Source organism: Eschscholzia californica, unplaced genomic scaffold (genome assembly GCF_041429995.1).
Source record: "Eschscholzia californica isolate CP2 unplaced genomic scaffold, dmEscCali1.0.p SCAF_2, whole genome shotgun sequence".
NCBI classification, from domain to species: domain Eukaryota; kingdom Viridiplantae; phylum Streptophyta; class Magnoliopsida; order Ranunculales; family Papaveraceae; genus Eschscholzia; species Eschscholzia californica.
Window position 1 is genome coordinate 15,584,135 of NW_028238309.1, and position 14,725 is coordinate 15,598,859.

Consider the following 14,725-nt stretch of genomic DNA (forward strand, 5'->3'; position numbering starts at 1 on the left):
ACCCTCGACAAACCTATCCGCTTCTACTCCTCGGCTAATTCGTTCTCGTCATCCAGCAGCAGCCAGACTCAACGACTACATTTGCCTTAGTCCGTCTGCTGATTTGGACATTCCATACCCTCTCACAGATTATCTTTGTTTCGATGCTTTTTTGGTGTCCCATAAGGCTTTTCTCACCTCGATTCTCTCCACCATCAAACAAACTTCCTTTGCTCAGGCCGTATACCGGGCCTTAGCTCATCTTACAAGTGAATTACAATGGCTCAAGTATCTTCTACATGATTTGGGCATTAATCATTCTTCTCTGATGTCTGTCCACTGTGACAATGGAGTCGCCCTCCATATTGTTGATAACCTGGTCTTTCAAGAACGAACTAAACATATTGAGTCGACTGTCACTTTGTTCGGAAAAAAATCAAGTCTAACATCATTGCTCCACGCTACACCCCTACAGTCGAGCAACTCGCAGATTTGTTTACCAAACCACTTGGAGCTGATGCATTTAAGAAGACTATTGGCAAGTTGGACAGCATCACCATTTCTGCTCCAACTTGAGGGGGAGTATTACGGGTCACACTACCATCTTGGATCGGATCCACCCGATCCATGGAGCAGCTGAGAAACCCACAAGAGACCTAGCTTGACTAGGTCATAGTATTTAATATTGTTTAGAAAATTTTATGTGATTTTATATATATCACTTATACTTGATAACCCAATTTTGTAACCTATAAATATTTATATATATATCACTTATATTTTTTTTTTGTAACCTATAAATATCTCAATGATGGAATAAAGAATATTGTGTAGAAGATTTTATGGTAACCTGGTCTTTCAAGAACGAACTAAACATATTGCTGATAACCTGGTCTTTCAAGAACGAACTAAATATATTGAGATCAACTGTCACTTCGTTCGGGAAAAAATCAAGTCTAACATCATTGCTCCACGCTACACCCCTACAGCCGAACAACTCGCAAATTTGTTTACCAAACCACTTGGAGCTGAGCATTTAAGAAAACTATTGGCAAGTTGGGCAGCATCACCATTCCTGCTCCAACTTGAGGGGGAGTATTATGGGTCACACTACCATCTTGGATCGGATCTACCCGATCCATGGAGCAGCTGAGAGACCCACAAGAGACCTAGCTTGACTAGGTCATAGTAGTTAATATTGTGTAGAAGATTTTATATGATTTTATATATATCACTTATACTCGATAACCCAATTTTGTAACCTATAAATATCTCAATGATTGAATAAAGAATACACAAAGATTTAATCTCAAACAACTTTATCTCTCTCTTTCACAGCAATACCTCTTTCTATCTCTTGGTTTCATCCACCTCTCTCTCTTAATCAACATTAGTTGATTATTAACATAAGGTTGTTACCTTCCACAACAACCCTTCTTCCATTCCCCTTCAACAACCAAAAATCTTGAATTCCCTCTTGCATCACAACTTTTCCACTCGAAAATCCTAATCCAATCTCAAGCTTGTCTCCACTCAGTTAGGGTTCTTCGACTTCGTTAAGGTAAGTTCATCTTGGTTAAGGTTTCACTCTCCATTGCTGCTATTTACTTTGTTTTATCTTATGGGCGGTTTGTTTGTCTATCATATACGTTGATTGTCCATATTCATTCGTGTGAGCTACATTATTCTTTTGTATTGCTTGTTAATATTTTACAATGTCCGCCAAGTGTTTGTTTTTTATTTGTTGAACTTCAAAGAAAGGAAAAGAAAACAAAAAAGAAACTAAACATCATCCTTAATGAAAGCCGGGAGGGAGTTCCAAATATTCTTTCGTTAAAGCTCCCTTCCCCATTTAGCTAACACATCCTCTTTGACGTTGTTAGATCTCGAAATGTAGGAGAATTTGATGTTAGTGAATTCGCTTTTCAAGTGGAGGATTTCGGTTAAGTGCTTCTGGATTGCCATTAAGTGGAGTAGCTTTGATCTTCCAAATAAGAAATAATGTTGAGGTTGTCACTCTTTATATCTACGTCGTGCAACTGAAGATCTATGGCCCATAAGAGTGTCGATCTGATAGCTAAACATTCACATTCTTCCGCATTTTGGCCTCTGACTGTATCCGCGAGCGTTGATATAAAGTTTGACTCCGCATAAAAAATAATGCATCCGATCCCTGCTGGTTCTGCTAAGTCTGTGAAGGATGCGTCCGTGTTAATTTTGATAAATGGTGTCGATGCAGGGCTCTGTTGGTGTCGTTTTGGTTCTTTGCCTTTAGTAGTAATCTTAAGTGGAACTGTTGAGGAGGCTTTGATTAATTGAATGGTCTGAATAGGTGATTGTTTTTTTTGCTGAGAAGCATGTTTCACACCTGACTTTCCAAATGAACCACATAATTTTAGCATATAAGTTTGTTAGTTTCTCATCTAGATCCTTCCAAAGAAGAATCCATTGTTTTACCGAAGTTAGATGTTCCGTCTTGACCTGAAAATGAAACCATATTGCTTTGGCATAGTGACAATGCAATAGCGAATGCTCGATCGTTTCATTCGCGTTACAGTTAATACAAGTGAAGACATTTCCAATAAACTTACCTATTTTCCCTCTCACGGGTAGACTATTGGTACAACATTTCCAAAGAAAAAGTTTAATTCTCGGTATTGTATTCATGTTCCAAATGTAGTTCTATTCTGGTAATCCATTATTCGAAGCATACCTGTTAGTTATGAGATAATTGTACATTGATCTAATAGTATAATTTCTCGATTTGCTTAGCGACCATTTTGCTGTGTCATCGGCATCCATCTGCAAGTTGATACTGGTAATGGCATTTCTAATATCAATGGTAAAACAATTGCTTATAATATTCATATTACATTCATTATTAGTAATAAGCTGGCTAACCCATGTTGGCTTTATGTTTCTGATGTTAGGAATTGGGGGCGGGTGGTTGGGAATCCAATTATCAAGCCAAATATTTACTTGGGTGCCTTTATTAATATCCCAGACAATAAGACTCGCCACTTGCTCGTAATGTTTACAAATAGACTCCCAAAGGCCAAGAGTGATTGAACTTAGGAGGGTTAGGTTTATGAGCTTTCGGAAAATATTTAGCTTTCAGGATACGAGCCCAAAGTTCCTGAGGAATATTGATCATTCTCCAGGCTAGTTTACTCAGGAAAGCTTGATTATCAATATGAGGAGATCGAAAACCTAATCCACCTAGTTTGCGAGGCTTGCAAATGGAGGACCAATTAATGGTGTGGATGGTTTTGGTTTTTCCCCACCAGAAAGACCTTTGCAGGGTCTCGATGCGTTTGCTTAGGCCTTTGGGAATAGCAAAGCATTGCATTTGGTATCGAGGAACGGCTGCAACTATAGAAGAGATAACTACAGAGCGGCCAGCTTATGAAAGAAGGTTGGTTTGCCACTTGGAGAGTTTGTTTTGGATTTGATTCAGAAGAGATGAGAAGACTTGTTTCTTCTTTTTATTGATGAAGAGATTAGTGCCCAAATATTTATCAAGAGAGGAGGATTGGTGGACTTTCAGATTTCTAATGAGCATTCTCTTGAACTTGGGATGAGAGTTTTTAGAGAAGAAAATGGTGGATTTAGCATAATTGATCATTTGGCCCGAAGCAGCGCTGAAATACATCAGAATTTGTTTAAGGTTATAAATATTATCCAGAGAGTTACAGCCAAGTGTTTGTTAATAATAATGATTGTTAATATACATTGGTGTTAACTACCTTTTTGTTATGTGTTGTTTGTTAATATTTAACAATGTTTACCAAGTGTTTTTTAATTACCCTCAATAATTGTTAATGTTCATTTATGTTGTCCATCTTGTGTGTATGTATTGTTGTTTGTTAATATTTAACAATGTTCACCAAGTGTTTTTTAATTACCCTCAATAATTGTTAATGTTCATTTATGTTGTCCATCTTGTGTGTATGTATTGTTTGTTAATGTTTTCCGAGTTTTTGCTAATAATCCTCAATGCTAAAGTCCTATTTGCTTATTGCTAACAAATTACTTCGATTTATAGGTGCATATTGTTTGTTTCCTAATAATTATGTAACGAGTTTAACTTCCTTCCAGGAGTAATAATATGGTAGTATTGCTATATTGATTAGGGTATTCTGCTCTTTAACTTTCAAAGTTACGTCCATTACCATTATGATGTCATATTGTTGTACATGTTGTGATGGTTGGTAATACTCTTAAAATTTGTGGACAATTAATTTATCTTTGATTTGTAGGGTAATTCGTAAATTTGTGAATATCTAGTTACTCTATGGAGGTAGATTGGAAAATATGAATAACAATATAGAACATATTGGTGGTAAACAAGCCAGCATAGTTTTATCAGACGAAACAACACTTAACGAACTTCATGAAGTTGCGAGTGAAATAATAGTGACAAAATTGAGTTTTACGATTCATAAGACTATTGAAAGTACTTCACGTATGGAAATTCTTGTTGAGCGTGAGAAGAAAGACCAAGTATAGCACGAAGGGAGTCCCTTTGGGGGACTTTACCCAAGCAAAGGAAACTACATGAGATTTCTGGCTAGAGTTTGCCTTCCCTAGCACTACTGAAACTAAAATCCAGAAGCTATAATGAAAGTTTTCCGATCAAAATAAGCCTTATGGAATGAGATTACTAACATTAATTCAGTAATCGTGTGTGGTTTCAGACATCATGGTTACACATCTAGATATAATAACCCTATAGTACAAAAACTACATGACATAAAAACATGCATGTATTTTGAAATAGGGCAAAAGAGATGATCAGAATTGAAACTTCGAGCATTTGTATATCATCGATCTAAACAGAACAAATTCTCAATAGGCATCTAATTAGCACAAGAATTAGAGGATTAAACTCCTATACAAAAAGGAAAAGAAAAAGGCAAAGTTGATAATCGGAAAAAACAAGAGCAAAGATACCATTTGGCCAGTTTCATGCTTTAAAACATGCTAGAAAAAATGTACTACAAGAACATTTGGGCATAACGAGGAGAAATTTTTTAACCTCTTCAATAATGTAGAGTGCTAATTTTACACAAGTGAAACAATCCCTTTACATCACAAATTTTTTATCATTGCAATTGGTAAAAAGGGTCGTAAATAAAAGCCCCTCTGTCTAACGGATTGTTTGCAAAAATGCAGCCAAGAGTGCAGAGAGAGAAAATATTACAGAAAAAAAATAACACAATAATACTAATAATGGTGTTAATAAAAGAAGGAACTTACTGTACAGGCAAGAAGTGTACAAGCCACGAGCTGAGGCTTTAGAAGAATCTCAACTCGATCAGAAAGACGAACTGAAACCTACCTGAGAATCAAATCAACGTACCGAGTCAAACCTACAATGATTAGTTCTAACTAGTTAAGTAATAATCATGATAATAAAGGAAGAATACCACATAAGGATCTATTAGTCATCCAACTCTATAAGTTGGGCCCGTTTCTCAGCAGCTTTCTTCCTGATAAAGATTCCCCATCTCATGGCTGCTTTAATTTTGAGCCACCCAACAACTGCTTTGCCTGATGGACGAGTCTGATCTTCAACATAGTTGTAGTTTGGTGTAGGCAGGAAAGACGAGTAAGGAACCCCATCATCAGTTGCATTGAACGGAGTGTGACCACCACCCACGCTAAAGAGACGAAGAAGATTCTGCATATCTTCATTTTCAAGTATTTCATGACTTCTCATTCGGATATCTTCCTCCGAGAACAAGTCGTCAACTCCTCTGTTATCACGCTGGCGCGACCAGTCATCATATGGCGGAATATTTGATGACAGGATAGATGGACCTCCAATTTGGAACCCAGATGTGGACGCTTGTGGTGGGCCCAAGGCCAATGGCCCAACACTGGGATCACTTCTGATGCTTTGATTTTGGTCTGAGATGCCATCAAACTGGATATGGGCATTAGAATTCACAAGCTGCGACTGCGTGGAGTATCTAGTTGCAGGATCGTCATTATACCCTGCAGCTGGGAGAAGTAATACGCACTTGAGGCAATGAGTATTAAAGCAAGACATCGACTACATCCTTTTATCTAATGTGATAAATTGAATGTTCTGGACTAACAATACAGAAATTTTCAAGACTTTTGAGTGTGATAGACTCAAAACCCTCTGCAGCAATTAGGTGGTACAATCAGCTTATTGTTACGGAGAAAACGCAAGGGCCCTTTCATTAGGAGAGCAAGAAAAAGTATGGCAAACAGTGCAAAGGAGGGGACTGGAGCTCACTGAAATTATCTTAGTCACACGCATGCAGATGGGGTTTGAGGTATGGTTTAGCAAAGAAACATACTCAATGGAAGTTTCTTTATTTTGACGAGTTCCGTACAAGTGATTCTGCATGGAGGAAAATAGGTGTATTCCATAGGATTGTTTAAAAGCATACTTTTGGTCACAGTTTTGAGTTAATGGGCAAAGTTTCCATTGAAATAAATATGCAACCAAACAATCGAAAGTAGCCTATTTCTTTAAAACCAACGTATTTCAACGAAGATGAAGACTATGACCTATATATTTGTTCCAAACAAATGAAATTTGGAACACGGCCTTAGTTTCTAATATAACTCAAGGTGGCAAGGATTCATGTTTGTTCACATCTCTCGATTATCCTCTTGAATGTCTTCTTTTACCCTCCGGAAGTATAATAAAGGAGATACTACGTTAGAAATTTCAGACTCCCCGTTCCTTTTGGAAGAGTATTTTCTGTATAACTATTATTGCAAGAATCAACTTTCCCGTTTCCAAGTTTGAGATTTGTACCTCCAATAGTCAAGCCTTGCTGCACTGCAGTCTGAACTGTAGGCACTGGACCGGGCAATAGAGGGAGAGAAACTTGAGGATCAAAAGCAGGAGGATAATCAGGAACCCTCATTGCAACTTCAGAGCGGGTAGCAATGACACTCTTACTCTGCTTGAAACCCAAAAAGCCCTTGCTGTCATACTCAATAACGTGCATCCAATTGTCGTATGCCTTTTTCACCATGCTGTCCACATAAAGCTGACAAGGAAGAAACATCCACTATTAAAAAGTTCAAAGATGAAGTGCAATATCAGTGTATCACAAAGAGGCTAATTAAATATTTACCTTCTGATTTTCAGGAAGAGAATCAGCTGAATGAAACTGTCCACCAGATAATAGACCAACAAACGCATATATATCATTAAATATAACACCTACACTCCTTGTATCATCGGTATAGTAAACATAAACCTTTCCCCCCAACACACAGGTCTTCGCATGTTCTACGAGGACTTCCCACATTTTATTTGACATGCCACTGCCAAGAATCTACAATAATTAAATAGAACGTTAGAACAATACAGATAGAAGATAACAATTAAGAAAAACAGTAGTCCAAAGAAATGAGTTACTAATTCAATCATCAATAACTCATATCTACATACTTACATTCCTCAGTCTTTGTGAATCTCTAACGACAAGTCGAAGAAAATCTTCCACGCTATAGATCCCTGCCTTGCTCAACTTTTTGTGGAAGGACCCATCTTTTCCAATCTTCTCCAACCTCCAGACCTCGTCAGTCAGTGCAGGTGGATAGTGTTTCTTGTACACTAAGAAGAAAAAAAAACTTTAAGGTACACCACAAACGAAAACAAATATTGAAGCAGCTTATATGAACCTACATTCTCCTCTATGATCCTTTACTGTAAAGGCATCTGTCTTTGCTTCTCGAATTCGAACGCCTTCACAATAACCAGAAGCAACTTTTAGCCCTAGCCTGAATTTCCTGCTCCGGATCCAGCTAGAGTTATCAGTAAACATGAGCTCTCCTAGGGTTCCTACACCTTCTCTCAGAGTAACATGCAAGTCACCATTCAGAAGTGGTCTCTTTCCTTCACGCTCTTTGACAAGATGTTTCTCAAAATCTTCTTGGGTCCAGCCTTCATCATCTTCGTTGTTGAAATCACCTTCAAGGACAACAATATCCAGCTTAGCAGAGGACTCGGGTCCTGATGTTATAACTCGTCCTGTGTTAGTGTCAAGCAAGACCACATGGATCGTTGCCCCTTGCTCCCCTTCCACTTTCCCTCCGGTAAATAGGGGGAGGGACAGCCTTGACCTGAACTGCAGCTGCAAGTTTCTTCCATCAGGCCCTTCAATTCGCTCCGGAGAAGACCTGCTACTAGTCTCAGTCAGAGGCTATAAGAAAGTATATGCGAAGTATATAACTCAAACTCAGAAAATTTTGAAGTAGCTAAGCAAGGGATAGATTTCCAGTGCTGAGGATAGCAGATTTAACATAGACAAACTACATCATGAAGCCTTTTATCTAAGATTCTAACTAGCAGCACTTTCTTGCAGGAATAGTTGCATGTATATAATGTATCAGATATTTCTTATTGTCTATTAAGTGAAGAAAGTTGAATGAGAACAGAGTGTGTCACCATCATCATGTAAACCTAAAAGAAATGTAGGAAAGGAACTTGGGACTTTGTTTTGACCCTTAAGTCCATCAATTTTCAAACCCTATATGCAATTTACCACTGCATTAAGGACAAAGGAGTCTGTTTCTGTTGGAGTTGAAAGTCACAGTAGCAAGAGCACGGTGACTACAGACCACTCTGATTTAGCAAACATCCATGAGAGTAGGGAAGTGTGGTGGCAAAGGATGAGGGAGCTACAAACTTAGATCACGTAAATGGATGTTCTTGTATTTCTAAAAAGATGAACAGGCCACATATTCAAACTAGGCAAAGAAGGATAAATTCATTAAGTACATTCTTTTCAGAAAGATAAATCGGAGGTATCTTATACCTTCCATTAATCCTAGCAGGTACAAGTTTTGCTAGAGCTCGCTCAACTTCTTCACTAACCTGTTTTCGTCCAATGGAAAGAAAAGTCGTCAGGACAGCAAACATGGGGGAGCGCCAAAATTGGTAACTACACATTACTATTTCTACTTCATTATATATGCATGTCTAACTGGAGAAACAGATCTTTCAAAGCTTAGTCGATGGACAAAGTGAATGACTAAAAAATGTTCCAAAAAGAAATTTTCACAATCAATCACTAAATTGAGCCGTATATTTTTTCCAGGCGCATATAGAAGTAACGGATCTTCCAGTGCAGACTTGTTAGTTTTTTTTCCTCGTACACAAAGGAATTTCTGAATATGCACTAAGAGTAAAAGCAATTGATTTGGTCAACTCATAGTGTTTGTAAAGTTCAACTCAGAGATCTAATCAGCTAGCGGAACGCATAGTTGAGCTAATATAAATATGATTCAACATTTGAGTATTAAAAATTCAATGACAGGGCTAGTTTGTACATTAGCAGATTAAAACTCAAGGATATGACTTTCAAATCAGGTTGATTGAACTATTCAAGCATGCAACTACAATCTATTTAAAGGGAGACAAAAGGGGAATGTTTAAAGTCCTTTTTCTTACAACTCTACGAAGAATAGGCTCCAATGATGAGCAAAGCTTCTGAAGATTGTCCACCTTGAGAGCTTCCACGATTACACTGCGTTGCATAATCATTATTAAATCAATGGGGTAAGCTAGCAATTTACCAACAATAAATTCCACCAAATGATAAACACCAAACAAGCAGCAGAACAAAAACCTACCGACATTATTAGGTATAATGAAAAGTTAACTTATTACACGATAACACAATTTTTAACATATCACATTCCAATACGAATCACAGAAATAAGAATAATAACAAAAAACCTACAAAAGCAGATATATTGACTATCTCAATTATTACATACATTTAAGTACCAACTTACCTAGTGCGATTACTTAAGAAAGTGCGACATCATTCAGCATATGAATTGGGAACAATCTCATACCTCACTCACCTTTTATGCCCGTAAAACCTAAGTTGTTGAAGTTATCTTTTCTTATTTTGTCACTTAACTGCTTTCTAGTTGATATTCTACTCCCAATGAGAGCATAACCATAAGTCTTTCACAAGCACTATGCAAGTACTGTTATCCTACATGCTTGTGCTAAACGACTGGAGACAAGGACATTTAAACCGAAAAAAAAAAAAGACCATAGTTTATCTACGACAAAGGTAAGCAGCAATAGTCAAAGAGTGACAGTCATCCCTAAAGATGAGTATTTCAACCATCCGAAGAGAAATATCCCACTTTCCAAGCCTCATCCCACTATTACGTGCTTACTTTAGAACCAAAAGTAATACTCCAAAGCACAGCTGCTTATAGTACATGATTAACTGAGACCAGACATACCTCACCTAAACAGATGATAGATTTAAACAAAGTGTGGGTCCTAATCGAAAGACTTATGTGAACTAAGTGAGAAACTTAATCAGATAGAAGCTGCTAGTGTTGATCTGTTATGATTTTCATCTCTTCCAATCGGTTAAGTTAGATATCCTCAATTTAGAGTTCCAAATTCTATTGGTTCAAGCAATCAGAAGAATCCAGTTAGGGAAAAATCCAATGATTAATGTTTAACAAAACACAACTTGGACATTTCCAAAATTGATCAGACAAACAAGAAAGAACCTTTTTTTACTAAAGACTTTACCAACTATTGACACGAAAAAGACAGTTCAAAAATCAAAATCAGCAATTTAGGTATACTTTTCTATCTCTTCTATAATTACAAAAAGAAATTTTGAAGTTCCCAAAATAGAACAAAACAAATTACTTGGCAAGGGCAGGTCGTTTCTTATCAGGTTGTTCTTCTTCAGCTTCATTTGGATCTAACCCTCGTTTCTCCCTTGCCATTGAATTCGTTCTTTCCATATACCTAGTTTGTCTCTGCATTTTTCCCCCAAATTCACAAACCCAGGACTTCAATAGATCTGAAAATCAAACCCAACAAATCAGAAATTCCTCATAAATCATAAGCATAATCCAGATTCAGCTCGGATCTTACAAAAATTAAAGAAATTCGAATACTCAGATTTGATGTTTCAGTAGATTTGAAGTATAAAAAGAGGTTAGTAAAATAAATAATGTAGAGAGAGAAGAGAGGGAAAGTGAAACCTGTGAAATTTTGTGTTTTTGAGTGAAGAAGAGAAATGGAAGACGAAAATTGAAGTCGTTTAGATTTATTAGTTTATAGTGACGGCTAAAAAAGAAAAAGTAGCCTTTGGTCGTCGTTTAAGGGTCCGTTTGGTAGGATGAACCCAACTAAAAGTAATTCTTTTTTTTTGTATTTTTTAATATTGACTAAAATGGTCTGTACAATGGCACTAATACATCGATGCGATGTGATAAGTACGACAACTGCCGGATTACTACTGGTATAAAGTCCGACGAATAAAATGAGTTAAAGCCCACAGAAACTACTTTATTTACATCCAAGTTTAGTATTCTTCAATTTGTACTTCCACGGACGGAACTTGGGACCTCCGTATTGCGGAATAGATGTACTTACTAACTGGGTTTCCTGTTGTTAGTAATTCATATTAATATATGAGCTTATCTGTCAAAATTTATCCAAAGAAAGTAGGAAATAAGTTATTCAAAGGTGTGGTTTGGAAATTAACGGTGTACTTTCTGATAGGAATTCTTTTGCTTTACAACGGTAAAAATTATAAAATTGGCGAATACTACTCATAAATCAAATAATTATTAAGTCATTTGGTAACATTTTTCTAATTTTAAATTTTGTTTCTTGCAAAGGTATTTGATTTTAATTAAATTATGATTATGTTAACGATTGAACTCGCGGTATAGCTTTGGTGGTGGTGTCCGTGGTCGTGAAGTTATGGTCAAGGTGAAGGTGGTAGAAGTACAGTTTTGATTGGTGTGGTGATATAAATAATAATAGTATTGAAAATATGGTGGTGATCGAGGGGTGGTGGTTGAGGTGTGATAGTGAAGGTGTAACGCCCCAAGCCTTAGTAGTTGCCGATATTGTCCCCGCTTTAACCACCCAGGCCCAAGCCCACACGGGTACGGGGTTTTGTTCTTGGCGAAGGCACCACAAGCCCACCCAAAAGGCCTCGGTACTTACTAAGCTTGAGTTTACACATATAGCCCAGTCTCTGGACACTCTTGTGAGCAATGTGGGACTATTACAATCCCCCACCCTCAGCGAAGAGTCGTCCTCGGCTCTGATACCACTTTGTAACGCCCCAAGCCTTAGCAGTTGCCGATATTGTCCCCGCTTTAACCACCCAGGCCCAAGCCCACACGGGTACGGGGTTTTGTTCTTGGCGAAGGCACCACAAGCCCACCCAAAAGGCCTCGGTACTTACTAAGCTTGAGTTTACACATATAGCCCAGTCTCTGGACACTCTTGTGAGCAATGTGGGACTATTACAATCCCCCACCCTCAGCGAAGAGCCGTCCTCGGCTCTGATACCACTTTGTAACGCCCCAAGCCTTAGTAGTTGCCGATATTGTCCCCGCTTTAACCACCCAGGCCCAAGCCCACACGGGTACGGGGTTTTGTTCTTGGCGAAGGCACCACAAGCCCACCCAAAAGGCCTCGGTACTTACTAAACTTGAGTTTACACATATATCCCAGTCTCTGGACACTCTTGTGAGCAATGTGGGACTATTACAAAAGGTGATTGAGGCGAGGTAACATTGATGATACATAAAATGGTCACATTTTGACTACCGTCAATAAGTCAAGAAAAGACCAAAAGCCCAACGAGGCAACCTGTCTCAAGGCAATGGGACCACTGAGCCCACAGAATTCTGCCACCTAAGCCCATAATCAAGAGGTCGGCAAGATCATCTATGGGGTTCCGGGGTTATCCTGCCTCAAACACAACTAGATCTGCTCTGAGATTCGTAAGGAGAACATGGAGGGTTCGCGTAAGCAAGGTCGATGCCTTAAGCTTCGAACATGGGAAGGCAGAAGCGGGCTACACGTTTACCGACTTAATCCCAAATCTGCCCAAAGATCTCAGCCGGCCGAGATTTTAAGTGTTTGATTAACTTGGGCTTCAAAAGTCTCTAAGGAGAAAACATCTCCTAGAAAATCTATCAACTCGGTAGGATATCTAGCAAGGATCCTTCAACATAAGAACTGCTAAATATCCGAGATACGAGATAAACTCAAAAAGGAAAACATAAATCTTCAAACTACGAAATAATAGTTCTAGTACAACACGGTGGATCTCAACCACCTCAATCTCACCGTCTATCGCAGTCAGTCCAAAGCAGCCAATAAAAGAGCACCAAATTACCTCGAAGAAGGTAAGTTCACTACATTGAATTTAATGTCATTCAATACTCAATCTTTTAACTGCAAAGGGCAATTTGACTGTCTTGCATGTCACAGAGGTTTCCGACCTCTATACAGATTTTCCCCCGAGATTTTCAGGAGCAGGAATCAAATAACCAGAATCATCCATTCAAACGTGATTCAACATGAAGTCTCTAATTCCTAACTGATAACCAAATTGGCCTTTTTTAAGATCAGCAAACATGATGGTTGAAGCATGGTTGTGGTACTGGTGGAGGTGTAGTGGAGGTGGAGTGGTGGACGTACGACAGTGGTGGAGGTATATTGTGCTGGTGGTTGTGGTGGATGTATGGTGGTGAAAGTTTTGTTGTGATAGTTGGAAAAAAATGATGAAGTAAAAAAAACTTTGAAATAGAATCAAATTTTAACTTATTTGAAACTCCACTTTACCACAGACTAACTTTTTTATTTAAACAAGTCAAGAAATTACTTATTTTGGTGTTGTCGGATGACACCTAAACATTAATAGTATTTCAGAGAAGAACCAGAAATATAAAATGAAGAAGCAGAAATATAAAATGATATTTTGGGTCAAAATATATATAATTATCAATTAGGTATCAATCTTTTTGTTCCAAAAATACCTCTCAAGTAAACTAATTTTCTCTCTTAACGACAACTAAAGATTTTAGGGTTTCCCTCATGTTCTTGTTCTTAATCTCGTTTTTTCTTCTTCTAGTTTTGATTCAACAAAACCGACATCATCATCTTTCGATTTTGGATTTACCTCCTCTATCATCGTCATCAACATTATCGTCATTATAATCGGAGTGGTATTCTTCATTTTCTTCATCTTTGAACAACTTAAAGAAAACACTTGATCAATTTTCATCGTCATCAAACTTCGTTTGTTTGTTTCAAATCGATGACAAAACAGTAGATGTATTACATCATTACTGTTGCTTTTTCTCTCTAACAAGCAAAACTCGAATGAGATTTCTTTAAGTAGTAGATCTATTAAGAACGTTTCGCTTTACTGGATACAACCAGATTGTATTGAAGATTAAGACGTTCGGGTTGGTTAGTACGGAATATAGTTTGATTGTTAAAATTCATCTTCTTGAAAATAACATTTAAAACAAGGTTTCTTATGTTAGGGTTTGCATGCATGCCTTGCCACTTGGCTTCATTAGCCAGTGATCCGAAAGATAAAGAAAATGCTATGTGGCTTGAAAATAAAATTTTAAATAAGATTTGTTTGTCATACCGATATCATTTTACTATGATTAGAAAGATTTCGTTAATGACCTTGTCATATGGCTTTCATTAAGCTTGTGATTTACCACCACCTTGTTAATTTTATATAAACGTCATTGATTTTCGGTCAAAAGAGATTGAAACTTTTACATTTGGTTTCACATAAACATTTAATCAGCGATACTACACTGACTTGAACGTCAGAGTAGCAGTACGGTCAATCATGTCCCCAACAGGAATAAAGAGTAGAACATTTTGAGAAGTTTGTCTCGGTAGTGATAACAGCGGTGGGCTCGCCGA

At 37.7% G+C, this 14,725-nt stretch overlaps 1 protein-coding gene across 3 annotated transcripts; it reads right to left on the reverse strand.

Annotated features, from left to right (window-relative positions):
• Positions 1–4,987: 4,987 nt before the first annotated feature.
• Positions 4,988–14,500, reverse strand: LOC147556492 (calmodulin-binding protein 60 B-like). Of its 3 annotated transcripts, none has more exons than XM_086664482.1 (11): positions 14,450–14,500; positions 11,008–11,193; positions 10,667–10,823; positions 9,428–9,503; positions 8,793–8,851; positions 7,661–8,154; positions 7,428–7,588; positions 7,104–7,307; positions 6,779–7,016; positions 5,409–5,985; positions 4,988–5,320 (listed from the first exon to the last, which is right to left on the reverse strand). In XM_086664482.1, the coding sequence occupies exons 3-10, from the start codon at positions 10,783–10,785 to the stop codon at positions 5,423–5,425; spliced, it is 1,914 nt and encodes a 637-aa protein (XP_086520608.1). In that variant the 5' UTR covers positions 10,786–10,823; positions 11,008–11,193; positions 14,450–14,500; the 3' UTR covers positions 4,988–5,320; positions 5,409–5,422. The 3 variants fall into 3 exon arrangements, with proteins under 3 accessions (XP_086520608.1, XP_086520610.1, XP_086520609.1); XM_086664484.1 differs by lacking the exon at positions 14,450–14,500 and adding an exon at positions 9,583–9,952 and having other exon boundaries at positions 9,428–9,540; positions 10,013–10,823; positions 11,008–11,051; XM_086664483.1 differs by lacking the exon at positions 14,450–14,500 and having other exon boundaries at positions 5,409–5,979; positions 11,008–11,191.
• Positions 14,501–14,725: the final 225 nt, after the last annotated feature.

Excerpts from the sequence above, each read along its gene's own strand:
- LOC147556492 (XM_086664482.1), bottom strand. The coding sequence starts at position 10,785 with ATGCAGAGACAAACTAGGTATATGGAAAGAACGAATTCAATGGCAAGG. Across the intron at positions 8,155-8,792 it reads CCTGCTAGGATTAATGGAAG|GTCTTCTCCGGAGCGAATTG; the intron begins GTATAAGATACC and ends GACTAGTAGCAG. Across the intron at positions 5,986-6,778 it reads GCAAGGCTTGACTATTGGAG|CTGCAGGGTATAATGACGAT; the intron begins GTACAAATCTCA and ends TACTTCTCCCAG.